The 19,148-nt window shown below is 34.6% G+C and overlaps 2 protein-coding genes and 1 non-coding gene across 3 annotated transcripts; 1 reads left to right on the forward strand and 2 right to left on the reverse strand.

The window, feature by feature from the left end:
* Nucleotides 1–200: 200 nt before the first annotated feature.
* On the reverse strand, nucleotides 201–8,735 carry LOC141703977 (serine/threonine-protein phosphatase BSL1-like). Its single transcript, XM_074507345.1, has 21 exons — nucleotides 8,531–8,735; nucleotides 8,375–8,435; nucleotides 7,684–7,762; nucleotides 7,497–7,576; nucleotides 7,322–7,416; nucleotides 6,768–6,867; nucleotides 6,401–6,470; nucleotides 5,558–5,659; nucleotides 5,286–5,367; nucleotides 5,022–5,186; nucleotides 4,537–4,711; nucleotides 3,742–3,904; nucleotides 3,511–3,663; nucleotides 3,165–3,403; nucleotides 2,217–2,301; nucleotides 1,956–2,054; nucleotides 1,682–1,881; nucleotides 1,534–1,609; nucleotides 957–1,092; nucleotides 738–877; nucleotides 201–629 (listed from the first exon to the last, which is right to left on the reverse strand). Exons 1-21 carry the CDS (start codon nucleotides 8,733–8,735, stop codon nucleotides 546–548), a joined length of 2,589 nt encoding a protein of 862 aa, XP_074363446.1. The 3' UTR covers nucleotides 201–545.
* Nucleotides 8,736–10,291: 1,556 nt separating this feature from the next.
* On the reverse strand, nucleotides 10,292–10,364 carry TRNAA-UGC (transfer RNA alanine (anticodon UGC)). Its single transcript has one exon. It is a non-coding gene; the product is annotated as a tRNA-Ala (tRNA).
* A 4,477-nt stretch (nucleotides 10,365–14,841) lies between these two features.
* LOC141703978 (uncharacterized) lies at nucleotides 14,842–16,511 on the forward strand. Its single transcript, XM_074507346.1, has 3 exons — nucleotides 14,842–15,073; nucleotides 15,143–15,718; nucleotides 15,805–16,511. The coding sequence occupies exons 1-2, from the start codon at nucleotides 14,918–14,920 to the stop codon at nucleotides 15,437–15,439; spliced, it is 453 nt and encodes a 150-aa protein (XP_074363447.1). The 5' UTR covers nucleotides 14,842–14,917; the 3' UTR covers nucleotides 15,440–15,718; nucleotides 15,805–16,511.
* The last annotated feature ends 2,637 nt before the right edge of the window (nucleotides 16,512–19,148 follow it).

The following is a 19,148-nucleotide window of genomic DNA, read 5'->3' on the forward strand; positions in this document are numbered from 1 at the left end:
TCTTTGCATTACACATTCAAATACAGAAATACCCATTGCCTGGTTCAAATTGCAGGACTTTGAATATTGTTTGCAGGACTTGGTGTTTATTTTGCAGCACATGATGTTTTATCTACATACAACTGATTTGTTCAAGATTTGGTCTCCGAGTCTCCAACAAAAGGATGGCCTCCATTATAGGTTAAAATCTTGTATGCATAGATAAATTTAATAAAATTAATCTTCAGTGACAACTGATATAACTGTCAGATATACATGGCAACTGCCAACAGACCTGATTTCACAAAAACTTCAACTTAAGCAAAATGATTTGTCACCACAATAGTTACAGCTACTGTTCCACTTTCCAATCTCAACCTATGTATACTCTATCATCAAAGTTCACCAGATTTTCACATGTAAAATACAACAGAAGGAAATGTGCCTACAGTGATGTGCCAAAATGATCGATTTCTTCTGCTTGACTTGAGGCTCAACCATGTAGAAATCTGGAGGCAGGTTTCCAGCTAATTGAAAGATACACCTCTAACAGGGATTAACTGCAGTTACTTGTATGCAAGTGAATACCTATCAAGTGCAGGCTTCGGACGACCTCTGGTAGGAGTTGGCGGTCTTTGAATGTTAAGTTCCTGCAATGGTCATAAACAATTTAGAAGTAAATGGAGGAGCGACATCTTCCCTGACTTCTATTCAATAATTAAACCTAAATAATAAAATAAAATTTAAAAAAAAATAACCTGCATCCATGTATCTTCTGTCATTCGCCCTGGATATTCCTCTTCTGATTGCATGGGAGGTGGCAAGGGATGAATCAACTTTGGCACAATAACTAGGTCTCTGCCGACTACCAGTATTGCTCCAGCATTTCTCGCGGTTCCTGAATAAATACATGTACATATATAAAATTCATATTAAACTGAATAGAAGTGCTAAAAACCAAAATTATTAAAACTTACCACAATAGTTTGTTGCGGAGAAAATGGTGATCAATTGCCCCTGGGCAAAGCGCTCAAATCCATCCATGACACATTCATGGGCTCTTATAATGAGTTCTAGATTATTCCTCTTGCAGAAGTCTATCACCCGATCAGGCTGCAAGAAATTATAATATCATATATTATCTATATACACACTGCAAGAACTTCAAAACAGTACAGTGACCTCTTCAATTTTAATTTCATTTTGCTCAGTTTTTCCTTTGGAAAATATTTAAGGTCACTAACAAACCAACCGTCCAAGGAAAGTAGGTGTATTTGAAAAATACAAGCTCTTGATTCACATAAAACTGAGACCATACGACTATTCCCGTCCTGCTCATTAAATTTGTTGAAGAAATAATTCACCGGGAATTTCACTTTACAAAAAGAGCTTGAACACCACCAATCATTTAATTAGTAGTAGTAAGCATCAAATTTGAGAGCAAGAAGAAGCTTCATTTAGTACACAATCCACATCAACTAGGTACATTATTGGCCAAGAACATAAAATCAAGATAGACTCCATTTAGACAACAAACTAATAAGTAACACATACCCCGAATGAAACAAGACCAGGACCCCTGGAATTCGGTCTTAATCCCTCTACGCTGTCATTTTCAGTGGGATCTGACCTGCATGATAAATATAATGATTGTAAGCACCACCCCAATGAAACTTGAATATGCAGATGAATTAATTATTACCATAGCAAATCCATTAAAACTGAAGATCCAGTGTCCACGATTAGAGGTCTCTCTAATTTCTCTATCTGCTCTACTGAACGAATTGAACTCCCTATGCCTCCATGCATACAGATAATCTTCTTCTCAATAAGGGCCGCAAGGGGGAGACAGTTAAAAATCTGATTGAACCGCTTCCACGCCCAAGTACCATCCGTTTCTCCCTACAGATGAATTTAACATAAGAACATCATGTGATCTCCAAAAAGAGAAAATGGAAGTACAAGTCAATTTATACCATTCTCTCGATGCATTCAACACGAAATCCAAATAGCGCATTTATCTCCGGAGCTTCGTGATTCCCTCGAATCAAATAAACATTATCAGGATACTGGATCTGAATATTATCAAATAAACGCAACATCATAAGATAATGCAACACAGAATTTTATACTCGAAATAATATTATGACAGTAATTAAAAAAGGAAAAAGATCTTTGGAATCACGCTATCTAACAAGTTTACATGCGAAACTAGAATTATTAAGGTAGAAACTTGCCTTTAGTGCAAGGAGAAGAGTGATGGTCTCCAAGCTGTGCTGTCCTCGATCAACATAATCCCCAAGAAAAAGATAATCAATGTAACTGCAACACAATATAAGAGTAAGTCTATTGAGAAATAAGCTTTGCAGCTAATAGGTGCGAGCATCCAAATAATGAAATCTGTGTAGCTTAGCAATTTTCATGCTTGTCATGAAAAAATTATACATAATACATTAAAAAAAATGTGGGAAAATTATTTTGGAATATATATCGACTAAAGCTTGCAGCTACACAGAATTCCTTGAGCAAAATTATACCATATTAAAAATATTTACATGCAATACAAGACATCCCGATGTCAATGTGATACTTCTAAATCTGTTTACATTAATTTCCAGTTTTCAGTGCCGCGGCCTGATAAAGATATAGGGCATAGCTCATATCCATGTTGGAATGATGGTTGCCAACATAAGTACCTACCTATCTGGACAGTTTATGCAACATAGAAGAACAGAGTAATATTCCTCCTAACAAAAGTAATTTTCTCCAAAAAAATTATCAGATGAAAGCTGATATAGAGTCTAGGTCAACAATCTTTGCAGAATACTTTACACAAGATAGATTGAGTAAAGACTTAAAAGGCTCAAATTTCCTCGAGATCAAACCAGGATTTCTAAAAAAATACTAAATCTAATTAGATTCATTTTATAAATTAGTTGTTGTCGTTCATCACAAATATTAGTGTTAGTAGTAAAAGTTTAATAGCCCTGTGACACCATATAGCCACCCTAATGAATAATCAAAATAATAACAGGAGAAGATACAGTTCTATGCTTCAAATCTTACGATGGTTTGGAAGATCATAAATCAGGAAAGCATAAAATATAAGTACTGATTGGCTAAGCTTAAAGAAACTAGGTACAATGAAATTTCTAAATATTTCATAAGATTCACCCGCAACTTACCCTATATCTCCTGCTGTGGAAGGAAATCCATATTCATCAAATAGCCGCATCAGGTCACCAAATTGACCATGAAGATCACCAAACACTTTTATAGGAGCCTTCAAGTGAAGAACTGTAGGCTCATGCATAAAGATCTGTTCAGCAGCATCACAAAGCTCGCCAACTTCATAGATATCTAGAAAAAATCTCCTGTTCGCAGGAGGTCTCCAACTTCGAGGCGCAAGCAACGTAGATAAAATCTGCCAAGAATACATACAAACATTAATATTTTTGAGGACATTTCTTGTCTTTTTTAGAGAAAGTAGTAATGGGGACACCAAGACCAGCAGCAGATTAGTGTTAAAACCTTTTTATGCAAGCCTTCAGAAGATTTCTGCCTTGTAAACTTTTTTGTAGGTTCGGACGGGTCAGTATACAGTGCAGCAACTCGCCTACTCTCATTCTGGAACTGATCCAGGGGTAAATGTCTTACTATCCCACCTAGTCTCCCAGTAACCACCTGTAGAATCAAAAATACTATAACATGCAGCTTTTAGATGAAAGAATTCTGAACTACTTAAGTGAAGAAGATGCTTACAGCTTTAGTGTGGAGACGAACGCCCGCCTCTGTATCACTTCTGTTTAAAGGCCTTTCTTCTCTTTGTAAGTTGTCTGACCCAGATGTTCCTTCGTAAGTGCCATATTCCGACTGCACAGCTCGCGAGATAGCACCCAATTTCTCCATTGAATTCCAGTCCATGCTGGTAAATGTGAACATGATCAGGAAGCTGATTTGATATATCACAAATTATGAAAAAAGGGTGACTAGGAATGGAAATAAAACAGCAGTAGAAAGCTTCATGCTAGCAATTGAAAACGTTCATGTGTCGTTAAACTAGATATTTAGCCCCTATAAGAGCTGTACCTATGTAAAAGAACCGAAAATGAACCTAATAACACATCTACAGGTAAACTAGAAAATTAGATATTGGGTGATAACTTGGCCTGACTAAGTGTACTAAGCAGTAAAACAGCTACAGTCAATAAACAGGCTGTCCACCCAGATGTTAGTAACATAAAAATGAGAACATAAATTGCACAAGGCATTTTCAAATTAATTTGCAAAAAATAGGGTTAGATTGTGGAGTCTCAATATAATTGCTAACTATGAATATTGAACCTGAAATGCTAAACAGACATTACCTGGTGCACAATGATCTCGGCTAGCAGTGTTTATAGTTCAATTAAGGAAAAAAGTTATTTCTTATAAATTTATGTACGCATTTGGATACTTAATTAATCAATCGTAACAAGCGGTAAAACAATAATATATGGGTTGAATTGATCATCACGCAAACAAATTATAAAAAGAAGAAATAAAATTTTAGTAAACCTTGAGCCGGCAGAAGAGGGTCTCTCAGATCTGTCATTGGTAGTTGGTGTAGAACTGTATTGATTTAATTTGTCACTTGTTCTATACGAAGCCCTCTGAGACGACAAAGCAGGGGAACTGGTATTGAACTGCTGAGGTTCATTCTCAGCAAGAAGAAAATCACTTAACAACGTATCTGCAAATGGAAGGTAAGATAACATATAATCTTAAAGAAGAACATATACGAGTGTTGAGGCAGTTCATTTTAAGTCCTCTTTCAAGATTATTTCAATGAATTGAATATGCATTTGTAAAAAGTCTGCTTCAGAGAAGAATTCAATAAACATGTGTACCAGGACTGTGAATAAATACACACATATATGAAAATTGAATTCTGCACGTAAGTACATATGTTGTGGTCACTCGGACAAATAATAAGAAGTTAATTTCTGAATCCAGGTTTTAGCAAATCAATCAAGTTACACATCTACTTCCTAATAAATTACCTCCTCTGAGCCCTCCATAAATATATATATGAGCACCAACAGATGCAGCTGCATGGCGACAACGACGCAAGAAAGGAGGATCTTGTTCGGGGTGATGCTTTTTGATGCATGATGATCTCACCGGTCCCTTTCTATCCAGCCAAACTCCGGCAGTAGTGTCCAAAACTTCCGTAACATAATAATTATCCACGAGAGAATATCAGAGTATATCAAATCACAAGTATCAGTAACGGTGTTGAGCTGAAACAAGTATCACGAATGTACCTACAGTAGCTGCTTCGGCATTAACTCCCCGTCCACCCTTATTAGCACCTCCTGTAACATGCAACCTAGCACCTACGAAGGCCTAACCAGCAACATAAATTCAGGTTGGATACCACAGCCTCACATATATAAATAGAAAATTTTATATGTCGAACTAGCATCGCAAAATATTGGTTTATCTTGTAGAGTCCTCATTACTTCCATATACAAATTGTCAAAAGAGGAATTAAGAAAGTAAGAAAGAAATTTTGAATTCAGCAACTAATGCTTACCGCAGCGTGTTGATACCTTGCTGAAGGACAAACCCCTGGTGCAAGAGTCCATTCCCACTGGCCGTTCGTATGCAATAGCAGACCATAAGCATCTGCCAAGGGCTGCAACAGACATTCAGGTACAATTATATTGAGTAAATAAGTCTATTGTTGTAGTGTGAATACAATCTGCGATTAATATATACAACTAAAACAAAACAGTGTGTGCGAATATACCAGTTGAAAGGAACCGTCTCCTTAAAGCTATTTCATCTCTCTCGTAGAAGATGGAGCAACACCTTACTAACACTTTTAAAAACTATTAGAGTGTTGTGCTATAAAAAGCAATGGAAACCCCTTTTCCATTTCAATGTGGGATACAAGTTTTCACATCTACAATTCTACCTTCAAGGGACCAACTTTGAATGATCGTATCTCATTCATCCATTAACCATTTTGAGTGTTTCAAAGTGCCTCGGAAAGCCCTCACGGAGGAGAACATACTCCAAGCGACACCCACTCAAGAACGGCTCAAAATGACTTGACAATATGGGGCTCAATACCCACATTTTCCAACATGTAGTTTACATTAGCATACTTCTGAGAACATGCTAACACAAATAAGTTGCTTTAAAGAGAACCATGTCTTTTGCAACCAACAAATAACTATTCTATGATGTTAGTTAGTTGTGTACTACTGTTAGGAAAACTTCATTACATATTTATATTCATGTATTACTTAATGGACTTACTTGACAGAAAGATCAATAATAATGAGAAAATCAAGCTACTAACATACATAAAATACCACATAACATCAATATACATATAAGGCGAAGCTCTGAAAGCACTAATATACCATACCGTGCCAGAGGTGTCTCGTCCCCCGCAAAGCAAAAGCATGCCATCCCAGCGAGCACTTCCTGTTGCATACCTACATGAAACATGATTAAATATACAGGTAGGACTATAAAATGTTCATAACTTTTCGTTAGATGTAACACTAAAATTTTTGGATTATGTTGCAATGTAGTTACTGCAAAATACAAAAAATGATGTTGCTCCGGGTTAAGAAACAAAGAGATATAATCATTTATCCGTGTACATATATAATTGATCAGAATTAGTATCCATAAACAGAAGAAATTTGTTCATATAGGAATTTCAAGCAAAATAAATATTCAGAATCAATTGAATGCAAACTTCGTAATTAGATTATACAGTAACTCACACTCTAGCAGATGGTTTATTGCCTTGTGGATTGAGTCTCTGCCATACATATGGCTTTTTAGCAGTATCCAAAGCCCACGCATCTGAGAGCATTCTTCTTCCTGAGGAAAAAATTAACACACTTAGACAGCTGCTAGGCACAAAACTCATGTACAAACATATTCTCTTATGTCACATGCTCATTGATTTATGTTTGCAATAAGGATGACATGTAGATAGATGAGTTATTCGGGAAAATCACACATTATAAGATAAAAAGTTGGTGCAAGTTCGTCAAGTAGATTGTTGGTTCATGGAAATTTAATATGTTGACAGGGAATTATTAATTACTGCTAACACACACGTCTGAATATATTTTTGTCAAAGCAACGAACAGCATCATAAAGCAATCAGGCAGAAAAGTAAAAACATTCCAGAGAGATTTATAAATGCAATTTAATGTAACTTATACTGTACAGTAACCCTAGTAACTCCATTAAGAGTCAAGTAATTGAGATCCATTTCCAAATTACTATTCAAAGAACGAAAACTAAAGAGAAAATAGATTGAACTCACCATCATTTCCACTGATACTAACAAGGTATCTCTGCGCAACCACTTCCATTACATGGCCATATCGAGGCCCAGGACCTTGTCCTTGAACAACAACTCTACAAGACAACACAAATCAACTTAAAATTTAAAGATCTCGACACAAAATTGAAACAGAGTAGTAATATAAGAAGACTACCTGTACCACTTGCACCTGTCATTGGTCATGTCAAGCGCATAAAGGTCATCAATCGGTTGACCTGAAAGCCCTACTCCTCCCTAACAATGCAGCAGAAACATACCAAACATTAGGCCAAAACGTTAAATTCAATATTTGAAAAAATAGAAAAACAAAACGAATCTTTTGAATGTGAAATTGTAAGCACCTGAAACACAAGCACTGAGTTGATAGCTGCAGCTGCATGTGCTGCTCTAGGTGAAGGCGCCTCACCAGACGGTCTTAACCTGAATAATCAAAACACAACATACAACATTACACACACATTCTATTTAAATTCATTTCAGACCAGAACCAGGACATATATTTGTTCTACACATTTTAATGTAATTGGAATAACTCAGCCCCACCTGTTATTATTTTGTATCTTTTTTCTGAAATTTTTTTTAATATTAACACTTTTATTGAGAAAAAATAAATTGATATATAATATGTAGAGCCATCATTTTTATAATAAATACACCTTAAAAAGTCAAAAGCACTAGTATTTTAGGACACTAAAAAATAGTGTGGGATAGAAGGTGTATTAAAATTAAAATAAATATTTAATAAAAGAATTTTGAACAAAAATAAGTATGTTAAACTTGTATTCTGGAAACAATAAGAGTAAAAAACAATTGTAATTATATAATCAAAACAAGGTTAAATGTGTACAAAAAAATTAAACAAATTACATCATGAATCAGAGAAACACTAAAATTTGTAAGCATCAATTGACACAAAATGTTCATAAAAATTATTAAATCACAATACATATATAAGCATAACAGATAATTAAAGTCCGAATCAAAAACATTGTAATGAGATTTAGTGACACAACATGAAAATCAGACACAGACCTGGTCCATTTATTGGACTCCACATCGTACGAGTGCACATCATTACTCAAGCCAGCCAAACCTATAAACCAAAAGAAAAAAAAAGCATTGATCAGACAAAACAAAAACAAAACACTACTTGTACAAGAAGTAAATAAAAACAATGCTTTAACATACGAAGATTAGTGGCCCCACCCCCTTGGCCTTCAACACCAGTGGCGCCGCCAAACAGAATGAGCCTCGCACCATGATTATTAGTCGGTGCAATGGCGGTGAGTGTGTGCGCACACCGGGGACCGGGATGATCCTCGTCTCTACCGTAATTGCACTCGAAACGATGGTACTCCGGTGCTGGTGGCTGCCACCCTTTACGTAAAACCATTTTTTATTGTTGATATAAATTTTATAAATGACAAATATTATTTATTTCTTTGTATTAAAAAAATTACTAAAATTTTCGGTTCTGCACGACTTCGGTCTAGATTAGTCCCGCTGCCTCTATCTGTAAAGAGAAATGAGAGTGGAGAGGTGGTTAAACGTTTATGTTTGGTGTATGTAAAGGTGGGGGGAGAGATTTGGGGGAGATTGAGGAATGTTTTGTTGTTCGAAACTGAGATTTTTGACAATGGGGGACGGGAGTTTTATAGGCTGCAAGGTGGTGTTAGCATGTGGTTGACAAATAATCAAATTTAATAATTATTAATTATTTAATGATTAAAAATGAAAAAAAAAAAAAAGGTAAATCTTGTTCTTAATTTTAGATTTATCTCCCTTTGTTACGACAGTTGTAAGTCACTTCGTTATTGCAATGTAATATCAATATCTTAAATATATTCACTGGTATCTTGGTGTGCCCCACTAATTTCATTTCATATCAAGATAATATCTATAAAATTTAATTCTATAGGAATTTTAGATGCATTGGATTTTCTCTCTTTTGGATGAATAATTTCAAATATTTTGTTACAAATGTATATCATTGGCTATCACCAACAATATTTTAGAGGTGATATGGATGTTAGAATATGATATAGAAAAGACTGACTGACTTACATTTTAGATTGCCTTCATTTTGGGAAAAGGTTATTTTGGATCCTATAGATTATAAATCAGACAGAGTAATACTGCATGTCACTTTATCCACCCTCATTATACAGTCATTAACATTAGTAGGGGTACACGGATCGGGTTGGGAGAATTTAGCAACCCAACCCAATTAATTCGGGTTTTCAAAATTTCAACTCAACCCAAACCGTTTAAATTTGTAACCCAAACCAATTTGTATACTTCGGTTTGGTTCGGTTTGATCGGTTTATTAAATATACAAAATTAATATAAAAAATTATAATAAAACATAAGGTTTCAAAGTTTAAAACACTTGAAAATAGTTCAAAATAATATTACAATCCTCCACATTGAATAGTCTTAAGCATCTAATTTTCGACATCAAAAGTACTAATAATATTGCTTACGTTTTAAATATTGGAATGAATCATAAATGCAAATAATATAACACTAATCAAACATCTATTGTTGTTACGAAATGAACTATGAACACGGAGGTCATCAGTTACATTTAGAGTTAGAGATATATGGATCTATGTAAATGGCCTAAACATAATTTTGGATTAACTTATTAGCATGTACATATATATTTTAATCGGGTTGGGTTGGATTGATTTAAAATTATCGAAAACCATATCCAACCCAATTAAATCGGGTTGACATTTTTTCAATGCAACTATATATCGGGTTGAAAAAAATCGGTTTGGTTCGGCCAAAATAGGGTCGGTTCGATTTGGATTGATCGGGTTGGCCAAACCGTGTACACCCCTAAACATTAGAGTGATCAAGGGTTACACCGGCCGCATATGAAAAAACATGGAAATTCAGGGATCAAAATTCGTATTGTGAAAGGCTAAAACATGTTAAAAAATTTGGAGATGCAGGGTATCGAACCCTGTACCTCTCGCATGCAAAGCGAGCGCTCTACCATTTGAGCTACATCCCCAAGATGAGTGGAAATTCTTAAGTTTCTATATTATTGAATCAGCAGACAAAGCTTTTCTATATTATTGAATCAGCAGACAAAGCTTATAGCCTAAATCGCCATTTTTGCATAGAACAAGACCTAAACCCTGCAATTTTCAGATTTGGCACAAAAAGCTTATAAAAAATGAAGATGGTTGGTACCCTATTTATTTCTCTTTCGCGGCCTTTTGAGGCAACAAAGCAGAATGAATGTGAGATAATACACCTCCATTAGGAATAGTAACATTCCTCATCATTCAACACAGCCAACTGCAAGTGCCTCAGGCTAATCCTCGTCTTTTTGTTGTGTTTTGCTGCATTACCAGCGAGTTCCAAAATCTACACATAAAATGTACATACTTACGTAAATCAACATTATACATCATACAGAAAAATGAATTATAATACAATGAAACTCCTTCAAGCTCTAAAAGCTACAGACACAATAACTGCTAATTCTATAAAAAAAATATAGCATATTTGTAGATATTAACATTGATTTTCAAAAAGTGGCTGTACTTTAAGTAAAAAAGTGGGGTATCTCCTATAAAATTAGTAGTTTACCGCTAAAAAATCAATGGACCTAACAGGCGAAAATTAGCAACTTCTTAAGAAGAGTAAGATTTAACCACTTTTTTGTAAATGAGGGTAACATACTGCTACAATTATGCTATTTACTCTATAACCGGACGGATCATCTACGGAAGATGGTCATTGCATAGTTCCCTACTGCAGACAATGAGATCAATGCATTTCATTAACTGGTTTTGCTACACTACTGCTTTGTCCAACTTAGAAACCGAATTAATATGCAGCAGAACGCCTTCATTAACATTCGTCACAGATCCTAATAACTTACTTGGCTCCTCGTTGTTCCTCGCCTCAAATTGAATATGCCTCAGGAGTCAGGATCATCTTAGTCTCTTTTTTTGTCTCGTAATCATAAGGAACTTCTGAGGCTTATAGGCTTCTAGACTAACCAAGTAAATCACTGTTGAATTTAGAAAAGAAAAAGGAAAGTCTTGGAGATAATGGAGTATCAAATGATAGAATTACATGGACTAAAATGTAAGAAAGTCACAAAAACATATGAATGCTGGTCCGGAAGGGAATTCTGGAACCTCAGATGTAACCAGTCAAAATCTTAGCTTCTTTCTGAACAAGATCACCCGCAAATGCTTTAATCATATTCAGGAGCTGCCCTACACTTGTTTCTCTAAAATTGGCACTTGCAACAAGAATCTCGATAAATGAAAACGTAAAGAACAATTGACTATTCAAGTGTGGAAGCTTCCGATATGGGACAATAATACTATATATAAGAAGCATCTCATATGCAAATATAGCATAATTACTAGAAATAAAAAGCCAATCCAAGACCACAGTAGAGTTAGATACACTTAATGGATTTTACATTTAGGTTGATCAGCAACATGAATTTAATGATCTCATGAAATGCAAGTTTTGCTAGCAAGAAATGAGAAGTGCATCTAGCTAGATTCAAATTATTCTGGGAAGTTGGAACCTTGAAGCAAGCATATGAACAAGTTAGACACAAGCTAATACTTGCACAGACTAAGGTCTTCTCACACAAGTCATCTGAATAAACCAAATATTATTGTCAATATCAGAGAAGTGGAGAACTAAATAAGAAATTTTGAAATACCTATTGTCTTATAATAACAACCCCAGTTGGCCCTTTATGGTGAGAGATGTCAAACACTAAAAGAAAGTATTTCTATTGCTAGAAGACTGTAGGCTGATTCTAAACTAAAAAGTGTCCAATAAAATGTTGTTGTGTGGAACATCAATAACAAAATTGAACCAGAAGAAATATTTTTCGTATATTTTTCTGAAGCATGAAAGCAAATGATTTTGCATAGCGCAGCTGCATCAGCACTCATGGCTATTTTATTTGATATGCAACTATATTTTATCCAAACTGAGAAGCGGCATTTTCAAGTAATTTTTTTAACTCCCAGAGTTATGAAGGCATAGAGTGACATCAATTGCAAACCACACACACATGATTATACTAGGAATGTAGAAGAATTTTAAAACACATCAAATTGATAGAAATGGAACTTCTCTTGATGACTACATTCCACAAACGCTCAGCCAGTCTAAAAATAAAATTATCACAAAGCAAGTTGTTGAAGTACCATGAGAAAGAGTCAAAGACATCCGAGATATGCATTAATTTAACATCAAAGCAACAAAAAGAGTAGTTCAATTGGAATAATATAGGCGTTTTGATTTGGGCTCTCTGCCAAGTAGAATTAAGTTATACAACACCTGATTTAGGAACTTCATGAGATCATATGGTGTTACATTTGCTAAGACTGACGGACCTGATATAACAGGGAGAAAATTAGCTCTATCAAGAGGAACATTAGGTGAAAAAGAATGCCAGCCTGCAAAAATAACAAATCTGTACATCACCACTAACCTAATCTAGAGTATTTACTTACTCCTCATGCCCACGATGCCAAAGTGATAGGATTGAACTAAAGGCTTAGCTTGGTAGAATTTGAATTAAATAATTTGTTAAAGATTTCATTCCAATTATGACAACATAATTAATACTCTTAAGACGAGACTAACAAACAGACAACAAAAAAATAATGATAGCAAAAAGCATTCACTACTAGAAAGCTCCTCATAGGAAGACAGCAGTAGCTAAGCTACAATGGTCAATAAATATAGAAATGGAGCAAGAAATTTGAGACAAAATGAAAATTAGTATATATATACAAAGCTCGTGCTATGAATAGATCACGAAGCAAAATAAATGAGGTCCTACAATTGTCAATGGCATGTGTTATATTAACAGATTTGAAACTTACTATCATCAATGGCATGTGTTATAAACAGATTTGAAACTTGTCCGGAAAATCCCCAAGAATCTGGTGCACGGTGCGACAGACAAGTGAAAAATTCCTGCTTTCTAGTCATCTGCTGAACTCTAGAGATGGAGTATCTACTGAACTCTGGAGATGAAGGAGTATCATCTGATAAGATATCATGGATAATATAAGTGACAGAATTACAAAAACTCAAGAATGTTGGTCGGGACTGGGATTCTGGAACCTCCAATGAACCCTATCAAAATCTTAGCTCATTTCCGGACTGGGCTCAACCTCAAATGCTTTAATTTCTTCTTGGAGCTGCCTTGCCTTTGGTTATCCAAAAATGTACTAGCAAAAAGGATCTCAATACAACATTAAGAAAATTGACAATGAAAACATAAAGCACAATTGACTAATTGTGTAATGTAGCTTCCAAATGGGATAATGATATAGTAAACTTAAGAGTACTTCACATGCTAATCTAGCACAACTAGAAACAAAAACTAATCCATGACCAAGGTAGTGTTAGATTGACCTGATGGATTTAGCTTCTAAGTTAATCAGCTACATGAACGAAATTATTCCATGAAAGCAAATACTGCAACTCTGCAAGAAATAAAAAATGAGAGATGCATTTAGATTCAAAATATTTTGGAAGTTGGAACCTTGAAGCAGGCATGTCCTTGAAGCAGGCATGTGGACAACTTAGACACACATTACTACTTGGACACGCTATTCTCTTCACAGACTAGTCATCGTAATAAAAAGAATATTAATGTTAAAAGCTGAAAAGTGGAGGACCAAATAAGAAACTTTTGGATGCATTGAGAATTACAATAAACAACCACCGTTGGCCCATTATCACGGAATCCAGGTTTCTGTTCTGGCCATGTTATAAGTTGGTTTTTCTATTTCTACTCACCTTTTCATTCACTTTTTTAAATTATCCACCTTTTTTCATTTTCTCTTCTATCTCAGGAACCCATGTTTTTTTGTGTCATCTCTTTTTATGTATCTAATTTATTTATAAATTAAATAAATTATTTAATTCATTTAAATAATTGATTAAATATATCATCGAACGTAATTGGATTTTAAACTAAAAAATTAAAAAATATAAATGTATTATATGAATATTAAAATCATTTAAAAATCATATACAATCATTTTAAAAATTGAATTCTCATTATTGTTGATAAAGTTGCAGTGCCTTGTCAAATCTAATTCTGCAGTGTTTTGTAAAATAAATTTTGTTTTGTAAAATAAATTTTTTTCTGTAATTTGTCAAGTCCAACTTTTCAATAAATTATCACTTTCACCTTTTTAGTGAATTGTCATTTTCAATTTTTTAGTGTCTTGTCAATTCAAACTATCACTCCGCGGTATTAACTTCAAAGAGATTTAACTTTACTAAGAAAATCCATAATAATTATTAATCAAAAAATAATAATTGGCCGACTAAAGAATTCAAAATCAAATTTTCTGGTCACACACACGTTTGTAAACCCGGCCCCACATAATTAGATTTTGGTAGCTGATCAGTTTCATCACTACAACTGTCCAACTGTGATGCAGTAGTAACTATATAAACACACAATCAAACACAAACACAAGTACTCTCGAACCTCTTCATCTTCTCAACTCAACAACTAATCAAACTCACTCTTCTTGTCCGATCAAAACCATGGATTATCCGTACGGCCACCCCAACCACAACCGCCACAACGACAACCAATACCCACCACCACCAAACACATACCCACATCAAGACCCGTTTACCCGGACCCGACCTGTTTTACAACCACCCACCTCCACACCCCAAATTAAACAAAGTTACAAGGTAAGCTTTTTCGTTTTTCTTTATAAATTTCATGTACTAAATCGATACTAATTATATTATTTATATCAGATGGATAATTTATCTCTTCTAAATGAAATGGCAAGATCAAATGCTATATTTAACTTAAGTAATATGGAGGATGATGAAGAAGATCATCATTATGAGTCAGAAGCGGATGAATCTGATGATGATGAAAAAGACGATGACGAGCAAGATGATTCAGATCATAGCACCGACAATGATGGTGAACATATTCCAACTGCCGCCTGGTTTACCACAGAAGAGATTGATGGTTCTTCAAGTAATTGTTCAAATGTTAACTCACTTGACGATAAATTATTTGAAGGTCAGTGTTTTCCAGATTAGCAAATCGCAATGAGTGCTATAAAAGAAAATCATATAAAATATTCTCGAAATTATCGTGTTATAAAAAGTGATACAACACGATACAGTGATACAACACGATACGAGGCAACATGTGTCGTGGAAGATTGTCCATGGAGAATTCGTGTTATGAAATCAAAGCGATCTGGTTTATTTGTAACCGCAAAATTAACTGCTGAACATAATTGTTCTTTGAGGACAATCCAACGAGATCATAAGAAACTCACATCCACGATGATTGCAAATGCAATAAAACAACAAGTAAGTGAAATAATTAATTTATTTTACATAGTAGTGTTTATGTTATGTTATATTACTAATTATAATACTAAACTTGTGTCAATCAGGTTATAGAGAGTCCAACTCTGAAAGTAAACAACATTCACAGTCAAATTGTAGCCATGTACAACTATCATGTTAGTTACAAGGGAATTATTTGAAATCATCGAGCAAAAGGCATCAGCACACAAAGCAATTCCCTACAATGAACAAAGGGGAGTCTTCGAAATCATTACTGCACAATACAGAACCAAGAATGGATCTTGAAAAGGTGGTAACAAACATAATGTTGATGTGTGTAGAGGTTTTTGCTCATGTGGAAAATGGAGCCGATATCATTTTTCATGTTCACATATTGTTGTGGGTTGTTTGACATGCAACCTACACTGGAAGCAGTACATTGGGCCATACCACAATATATCATCACTGTTTGATATGTACAAGTACGAGTTTAACCCAATTCCAAATCAAGCATATTGGACATTTCCACTAGCAAATAATTGGGAGGCATATGGTGTTTTTATTGCTGATGAAGGCACAAGAAAAAAGAAAAAGAAACGTGGACAGAGAGGCCAAAGCTCGCATATTAAAACTGAAATGGATAATTCTCGGAAGGTGATTGTTTGTGGATGATGTGGATAAGATGGGCATACAAGACGCAGTTCAAAATGCCCTCAATATGGTCACTAACATTCCATGTCTAATAATAATTTGTAATTTATTTATTTTGCGATGGATTTTATTTTTAGTATAATGTACTTTATTTTATTGTTTATGTAGTGCTTTTTATGTTAATTAAATATATTTAAAATTCATTTAACTAATTTAAAAATATTTAAATGAATAAATAAAATCAAAATTATTTATTCATTTTAGTATACTTTGAATTTAGTTGAACATGAATTAAATAAGAAAAATAATTTATAATAAAAGAAAATGAATAGAAATTAAAATGAAGGAAGTAAATGGGGGCTGTGCACAAAAGACTGGAGAGAGAGGTGAGAGAAAGTTAAAAGGTGAGTAGTTTTAGAAAGTGAATGAAAAGATGGATACAAGTAGAAAACCAACTTATAACATCGGCAAACATGAACGGATTCCCTTATCAGGTGAGAGTTATCAAGCAAAATAAAAAGTATGCCCCTCAGCTAAGCTAATTCTACAAATGTGCAATAACATATCTTGAGGATCGTTAATAACAAAATTGAACCAAGAATCGCTTTTCGTATATTATTCCCATATCAGATCAATAAGCAAGAACCTATGCTATTAAGCCTGTTACGGTAATAATAAAAGATCATGATTTTGCAAAGCACAATTGCATCAACACCTGCAGCTATTTTACTCGATATGCAACAATATTTTACCCAAACAACAAAAATTTGAACATCATAAATTTTTAATCACTAACAGAGTAATAGAGGCAACAGTGTTGAAATTGATAAGTGTAAAATAGTTTGTAGTATGGCTGCACCTTCTCCAAGTAAAGATAAGAATATAGTTTGCTGTTGGATACCATAATAACCAAACTTATCTGCTGAAATATCATCTATGTCTAACAACAGTGCTTAAATTTTAAATGCTGTTGTGTATTCCTACTTGGGAACTTTCAGATTGCAGAATTATTGAAATTTCAGTTCAAGTTCAGCCTTAGTAATTGTGAAAGCGTAAAGATATTTAAGAAGTGGTGCAGTCGAATAATTTCCTGTCTTGCAGAGAGCAACATTAATGCAAACCACGCGCAATTGATCATGCCATAATAAAATAGCACTCATCATGACTACTAACTGGCCAATCTAGAAATCAAATCTTGGAAAAACAAGTTGGAGGAGGTGTATGAGAAAGAGTCAAAGGCTTCCAAATTGTGCATAACCAATCAACGTATCAAAGAAAAACTGTAATTCATGTGGGTATCTAGGGGGCTAATTTGTGGGAGAGGTCTCACTACGGAACTAGAATTTTGTTAAAAAAACACCTGCACAGATACTATTCACTATTCAGGGAAACCCGCGTCTACTTATGACTCACGAGTGAACTTAGAAGACTATATGGTGTTAAATTTGCTAAGACCGACACACCTGATATAACTGGGCAAAAATTTGCTCGATCAAGAGGAAGACTATGTGATAAAGAGCCAGACTGCAAAAAAGGCAAATTTGTAACCTAAAATAAAGCATCTAGTTACTCCCTGATGCCCGCAGAGTTACCAGGTTGGAAGTAAAGGGTAAGCTTGGTAGAATTTTGAATTGAATAATTTATCAAACTAATTAAGGACGGCATAATAATCAGGGATGTATCCCATCGAAAACAACATAATTCTATGATAGCACTTCACTGCTAGAAAGCTCCTCATATGTACACACAAGTCGCTAAGCTACAATGGTCAATGGATATAAAACTGGAGGCACTGCGCCAAACCCTCTTAAAGGCACTTCACTAAGCTACGCAGGAATTGAACCCCAAACCCTCTTACAGGCACTGCCATAAAACTCTACCGATTGAGCAATTTCCCAGTAAATATAGTTAACTTTATAGTGTTTCACATGCAAAACTAGCACAACTAGAAACAAAAACTAATCCATGGCCAAGGTAGTGTTAGATCGACTTGATGGATTTATCTTCTAGGTTAATCAGCTACATTAATTTAATGATCTCATGAAAGCAAGTACTACCAGAAAGAAAAAAAATGAGAGGTGCATTTAGATTCAAAATGCTTTGGAAGTTGGTACCTTGAAGCAGGAATACGAACAACTTAGACACATGTTACTACTTGGACAGGCTATGGTCTTCACAAACAAGTCATCCTAATAAAAAGATATTAATGCAAGAAGCAGAAGAGTGGAGGACCAAACAAGAAACTTTTGGATGCCTTCCATTTACAATAAAACTCTGTTAGCCCCTTATCAGCTGAGAGTTATCAAGCACCAAATGAATTATACCCTTCGCTAAGCTGATTCTAAAAATGTCCAATAACAGATTGTAAGGATCGTTAATAATAAAATTGAACCAAGACTTGCATTTTGGTAGATTAATCCATATCAGATCAATAAGCAAGAACCTATGCTATCAAGCCTGTTTGGACAAGCATAAAAGCGAATGATTTTGCAAAGCACGGCTGCATCAACACCTGGAGCTATTTTACTCGATATGCAACAAAAAATTTCCCAAACTAAGTAGGATTTTAAGTCTACTATATTACTCTCCTGCAGTGACAACTAAAAGTTTCACATTAACAATTTAAAATCATAAATTTATTTTATCACTAAGAGAGTTTAAGCAATAATGCTAAAAATGAAAATCAACAAGAGGAACTCTGAAAATTGTTAAAAAATTTCTAGTATGGCTGCATCTTCTCCAAGTAAAGGTAAGAATAAATATAGTTATTGATACCATAACAAACAAACTTAGCTACGAA

Source organism: Apium graveolens, unplaced genomic scaffold, assembly GCF_009905375.1.
Source record: "Apium graveolens cultivar Ventura unplaced genomic scaffold, ASM990537v1 ctg7274, whole genome shotgun sequence".
NCBI lineage: Eukaryota > Viridiplantae > Streptophyta > Magnoliopsida > Apiales > Apiaceae > Apium > Apium graveolens.

Coding starts and splice junctions, on each gene's coding strand:
- LOC141703977 (XM_074507345.1), bottom strand. CDS start 8,735: ATGGTTTTACGTAAAGGGTGGCAGCCACCAGCACCGGAGTACCATCGT. Junction 2,055..2,216: donor CTCTTCTCCTTGCACTAAAG/GCAAGTTTCTAC, acceptor GATAATATTCAG/ATCCAGTATCCTGATAATGT. Junction 630..737: donor CAGAAGATACATGGATGCAG/GTTATTTTTTTT, acceptor TGACCATTGCAG/GAACTTAACATTCAAAGACC.
- LOC141703978 (XM_074507346.1), top strand. CDS start 14,918: ATGGATTATCCGTACGGCCACCCCAACCACAACCGCCACAACGACAAC. Junction 15,074..15,142: donor AAATTAAACAAAGTTACAAG/GTAAGCTTTTTC, acceptor TATTTATATCAG/ATGGATAATTTATCTCTTCT.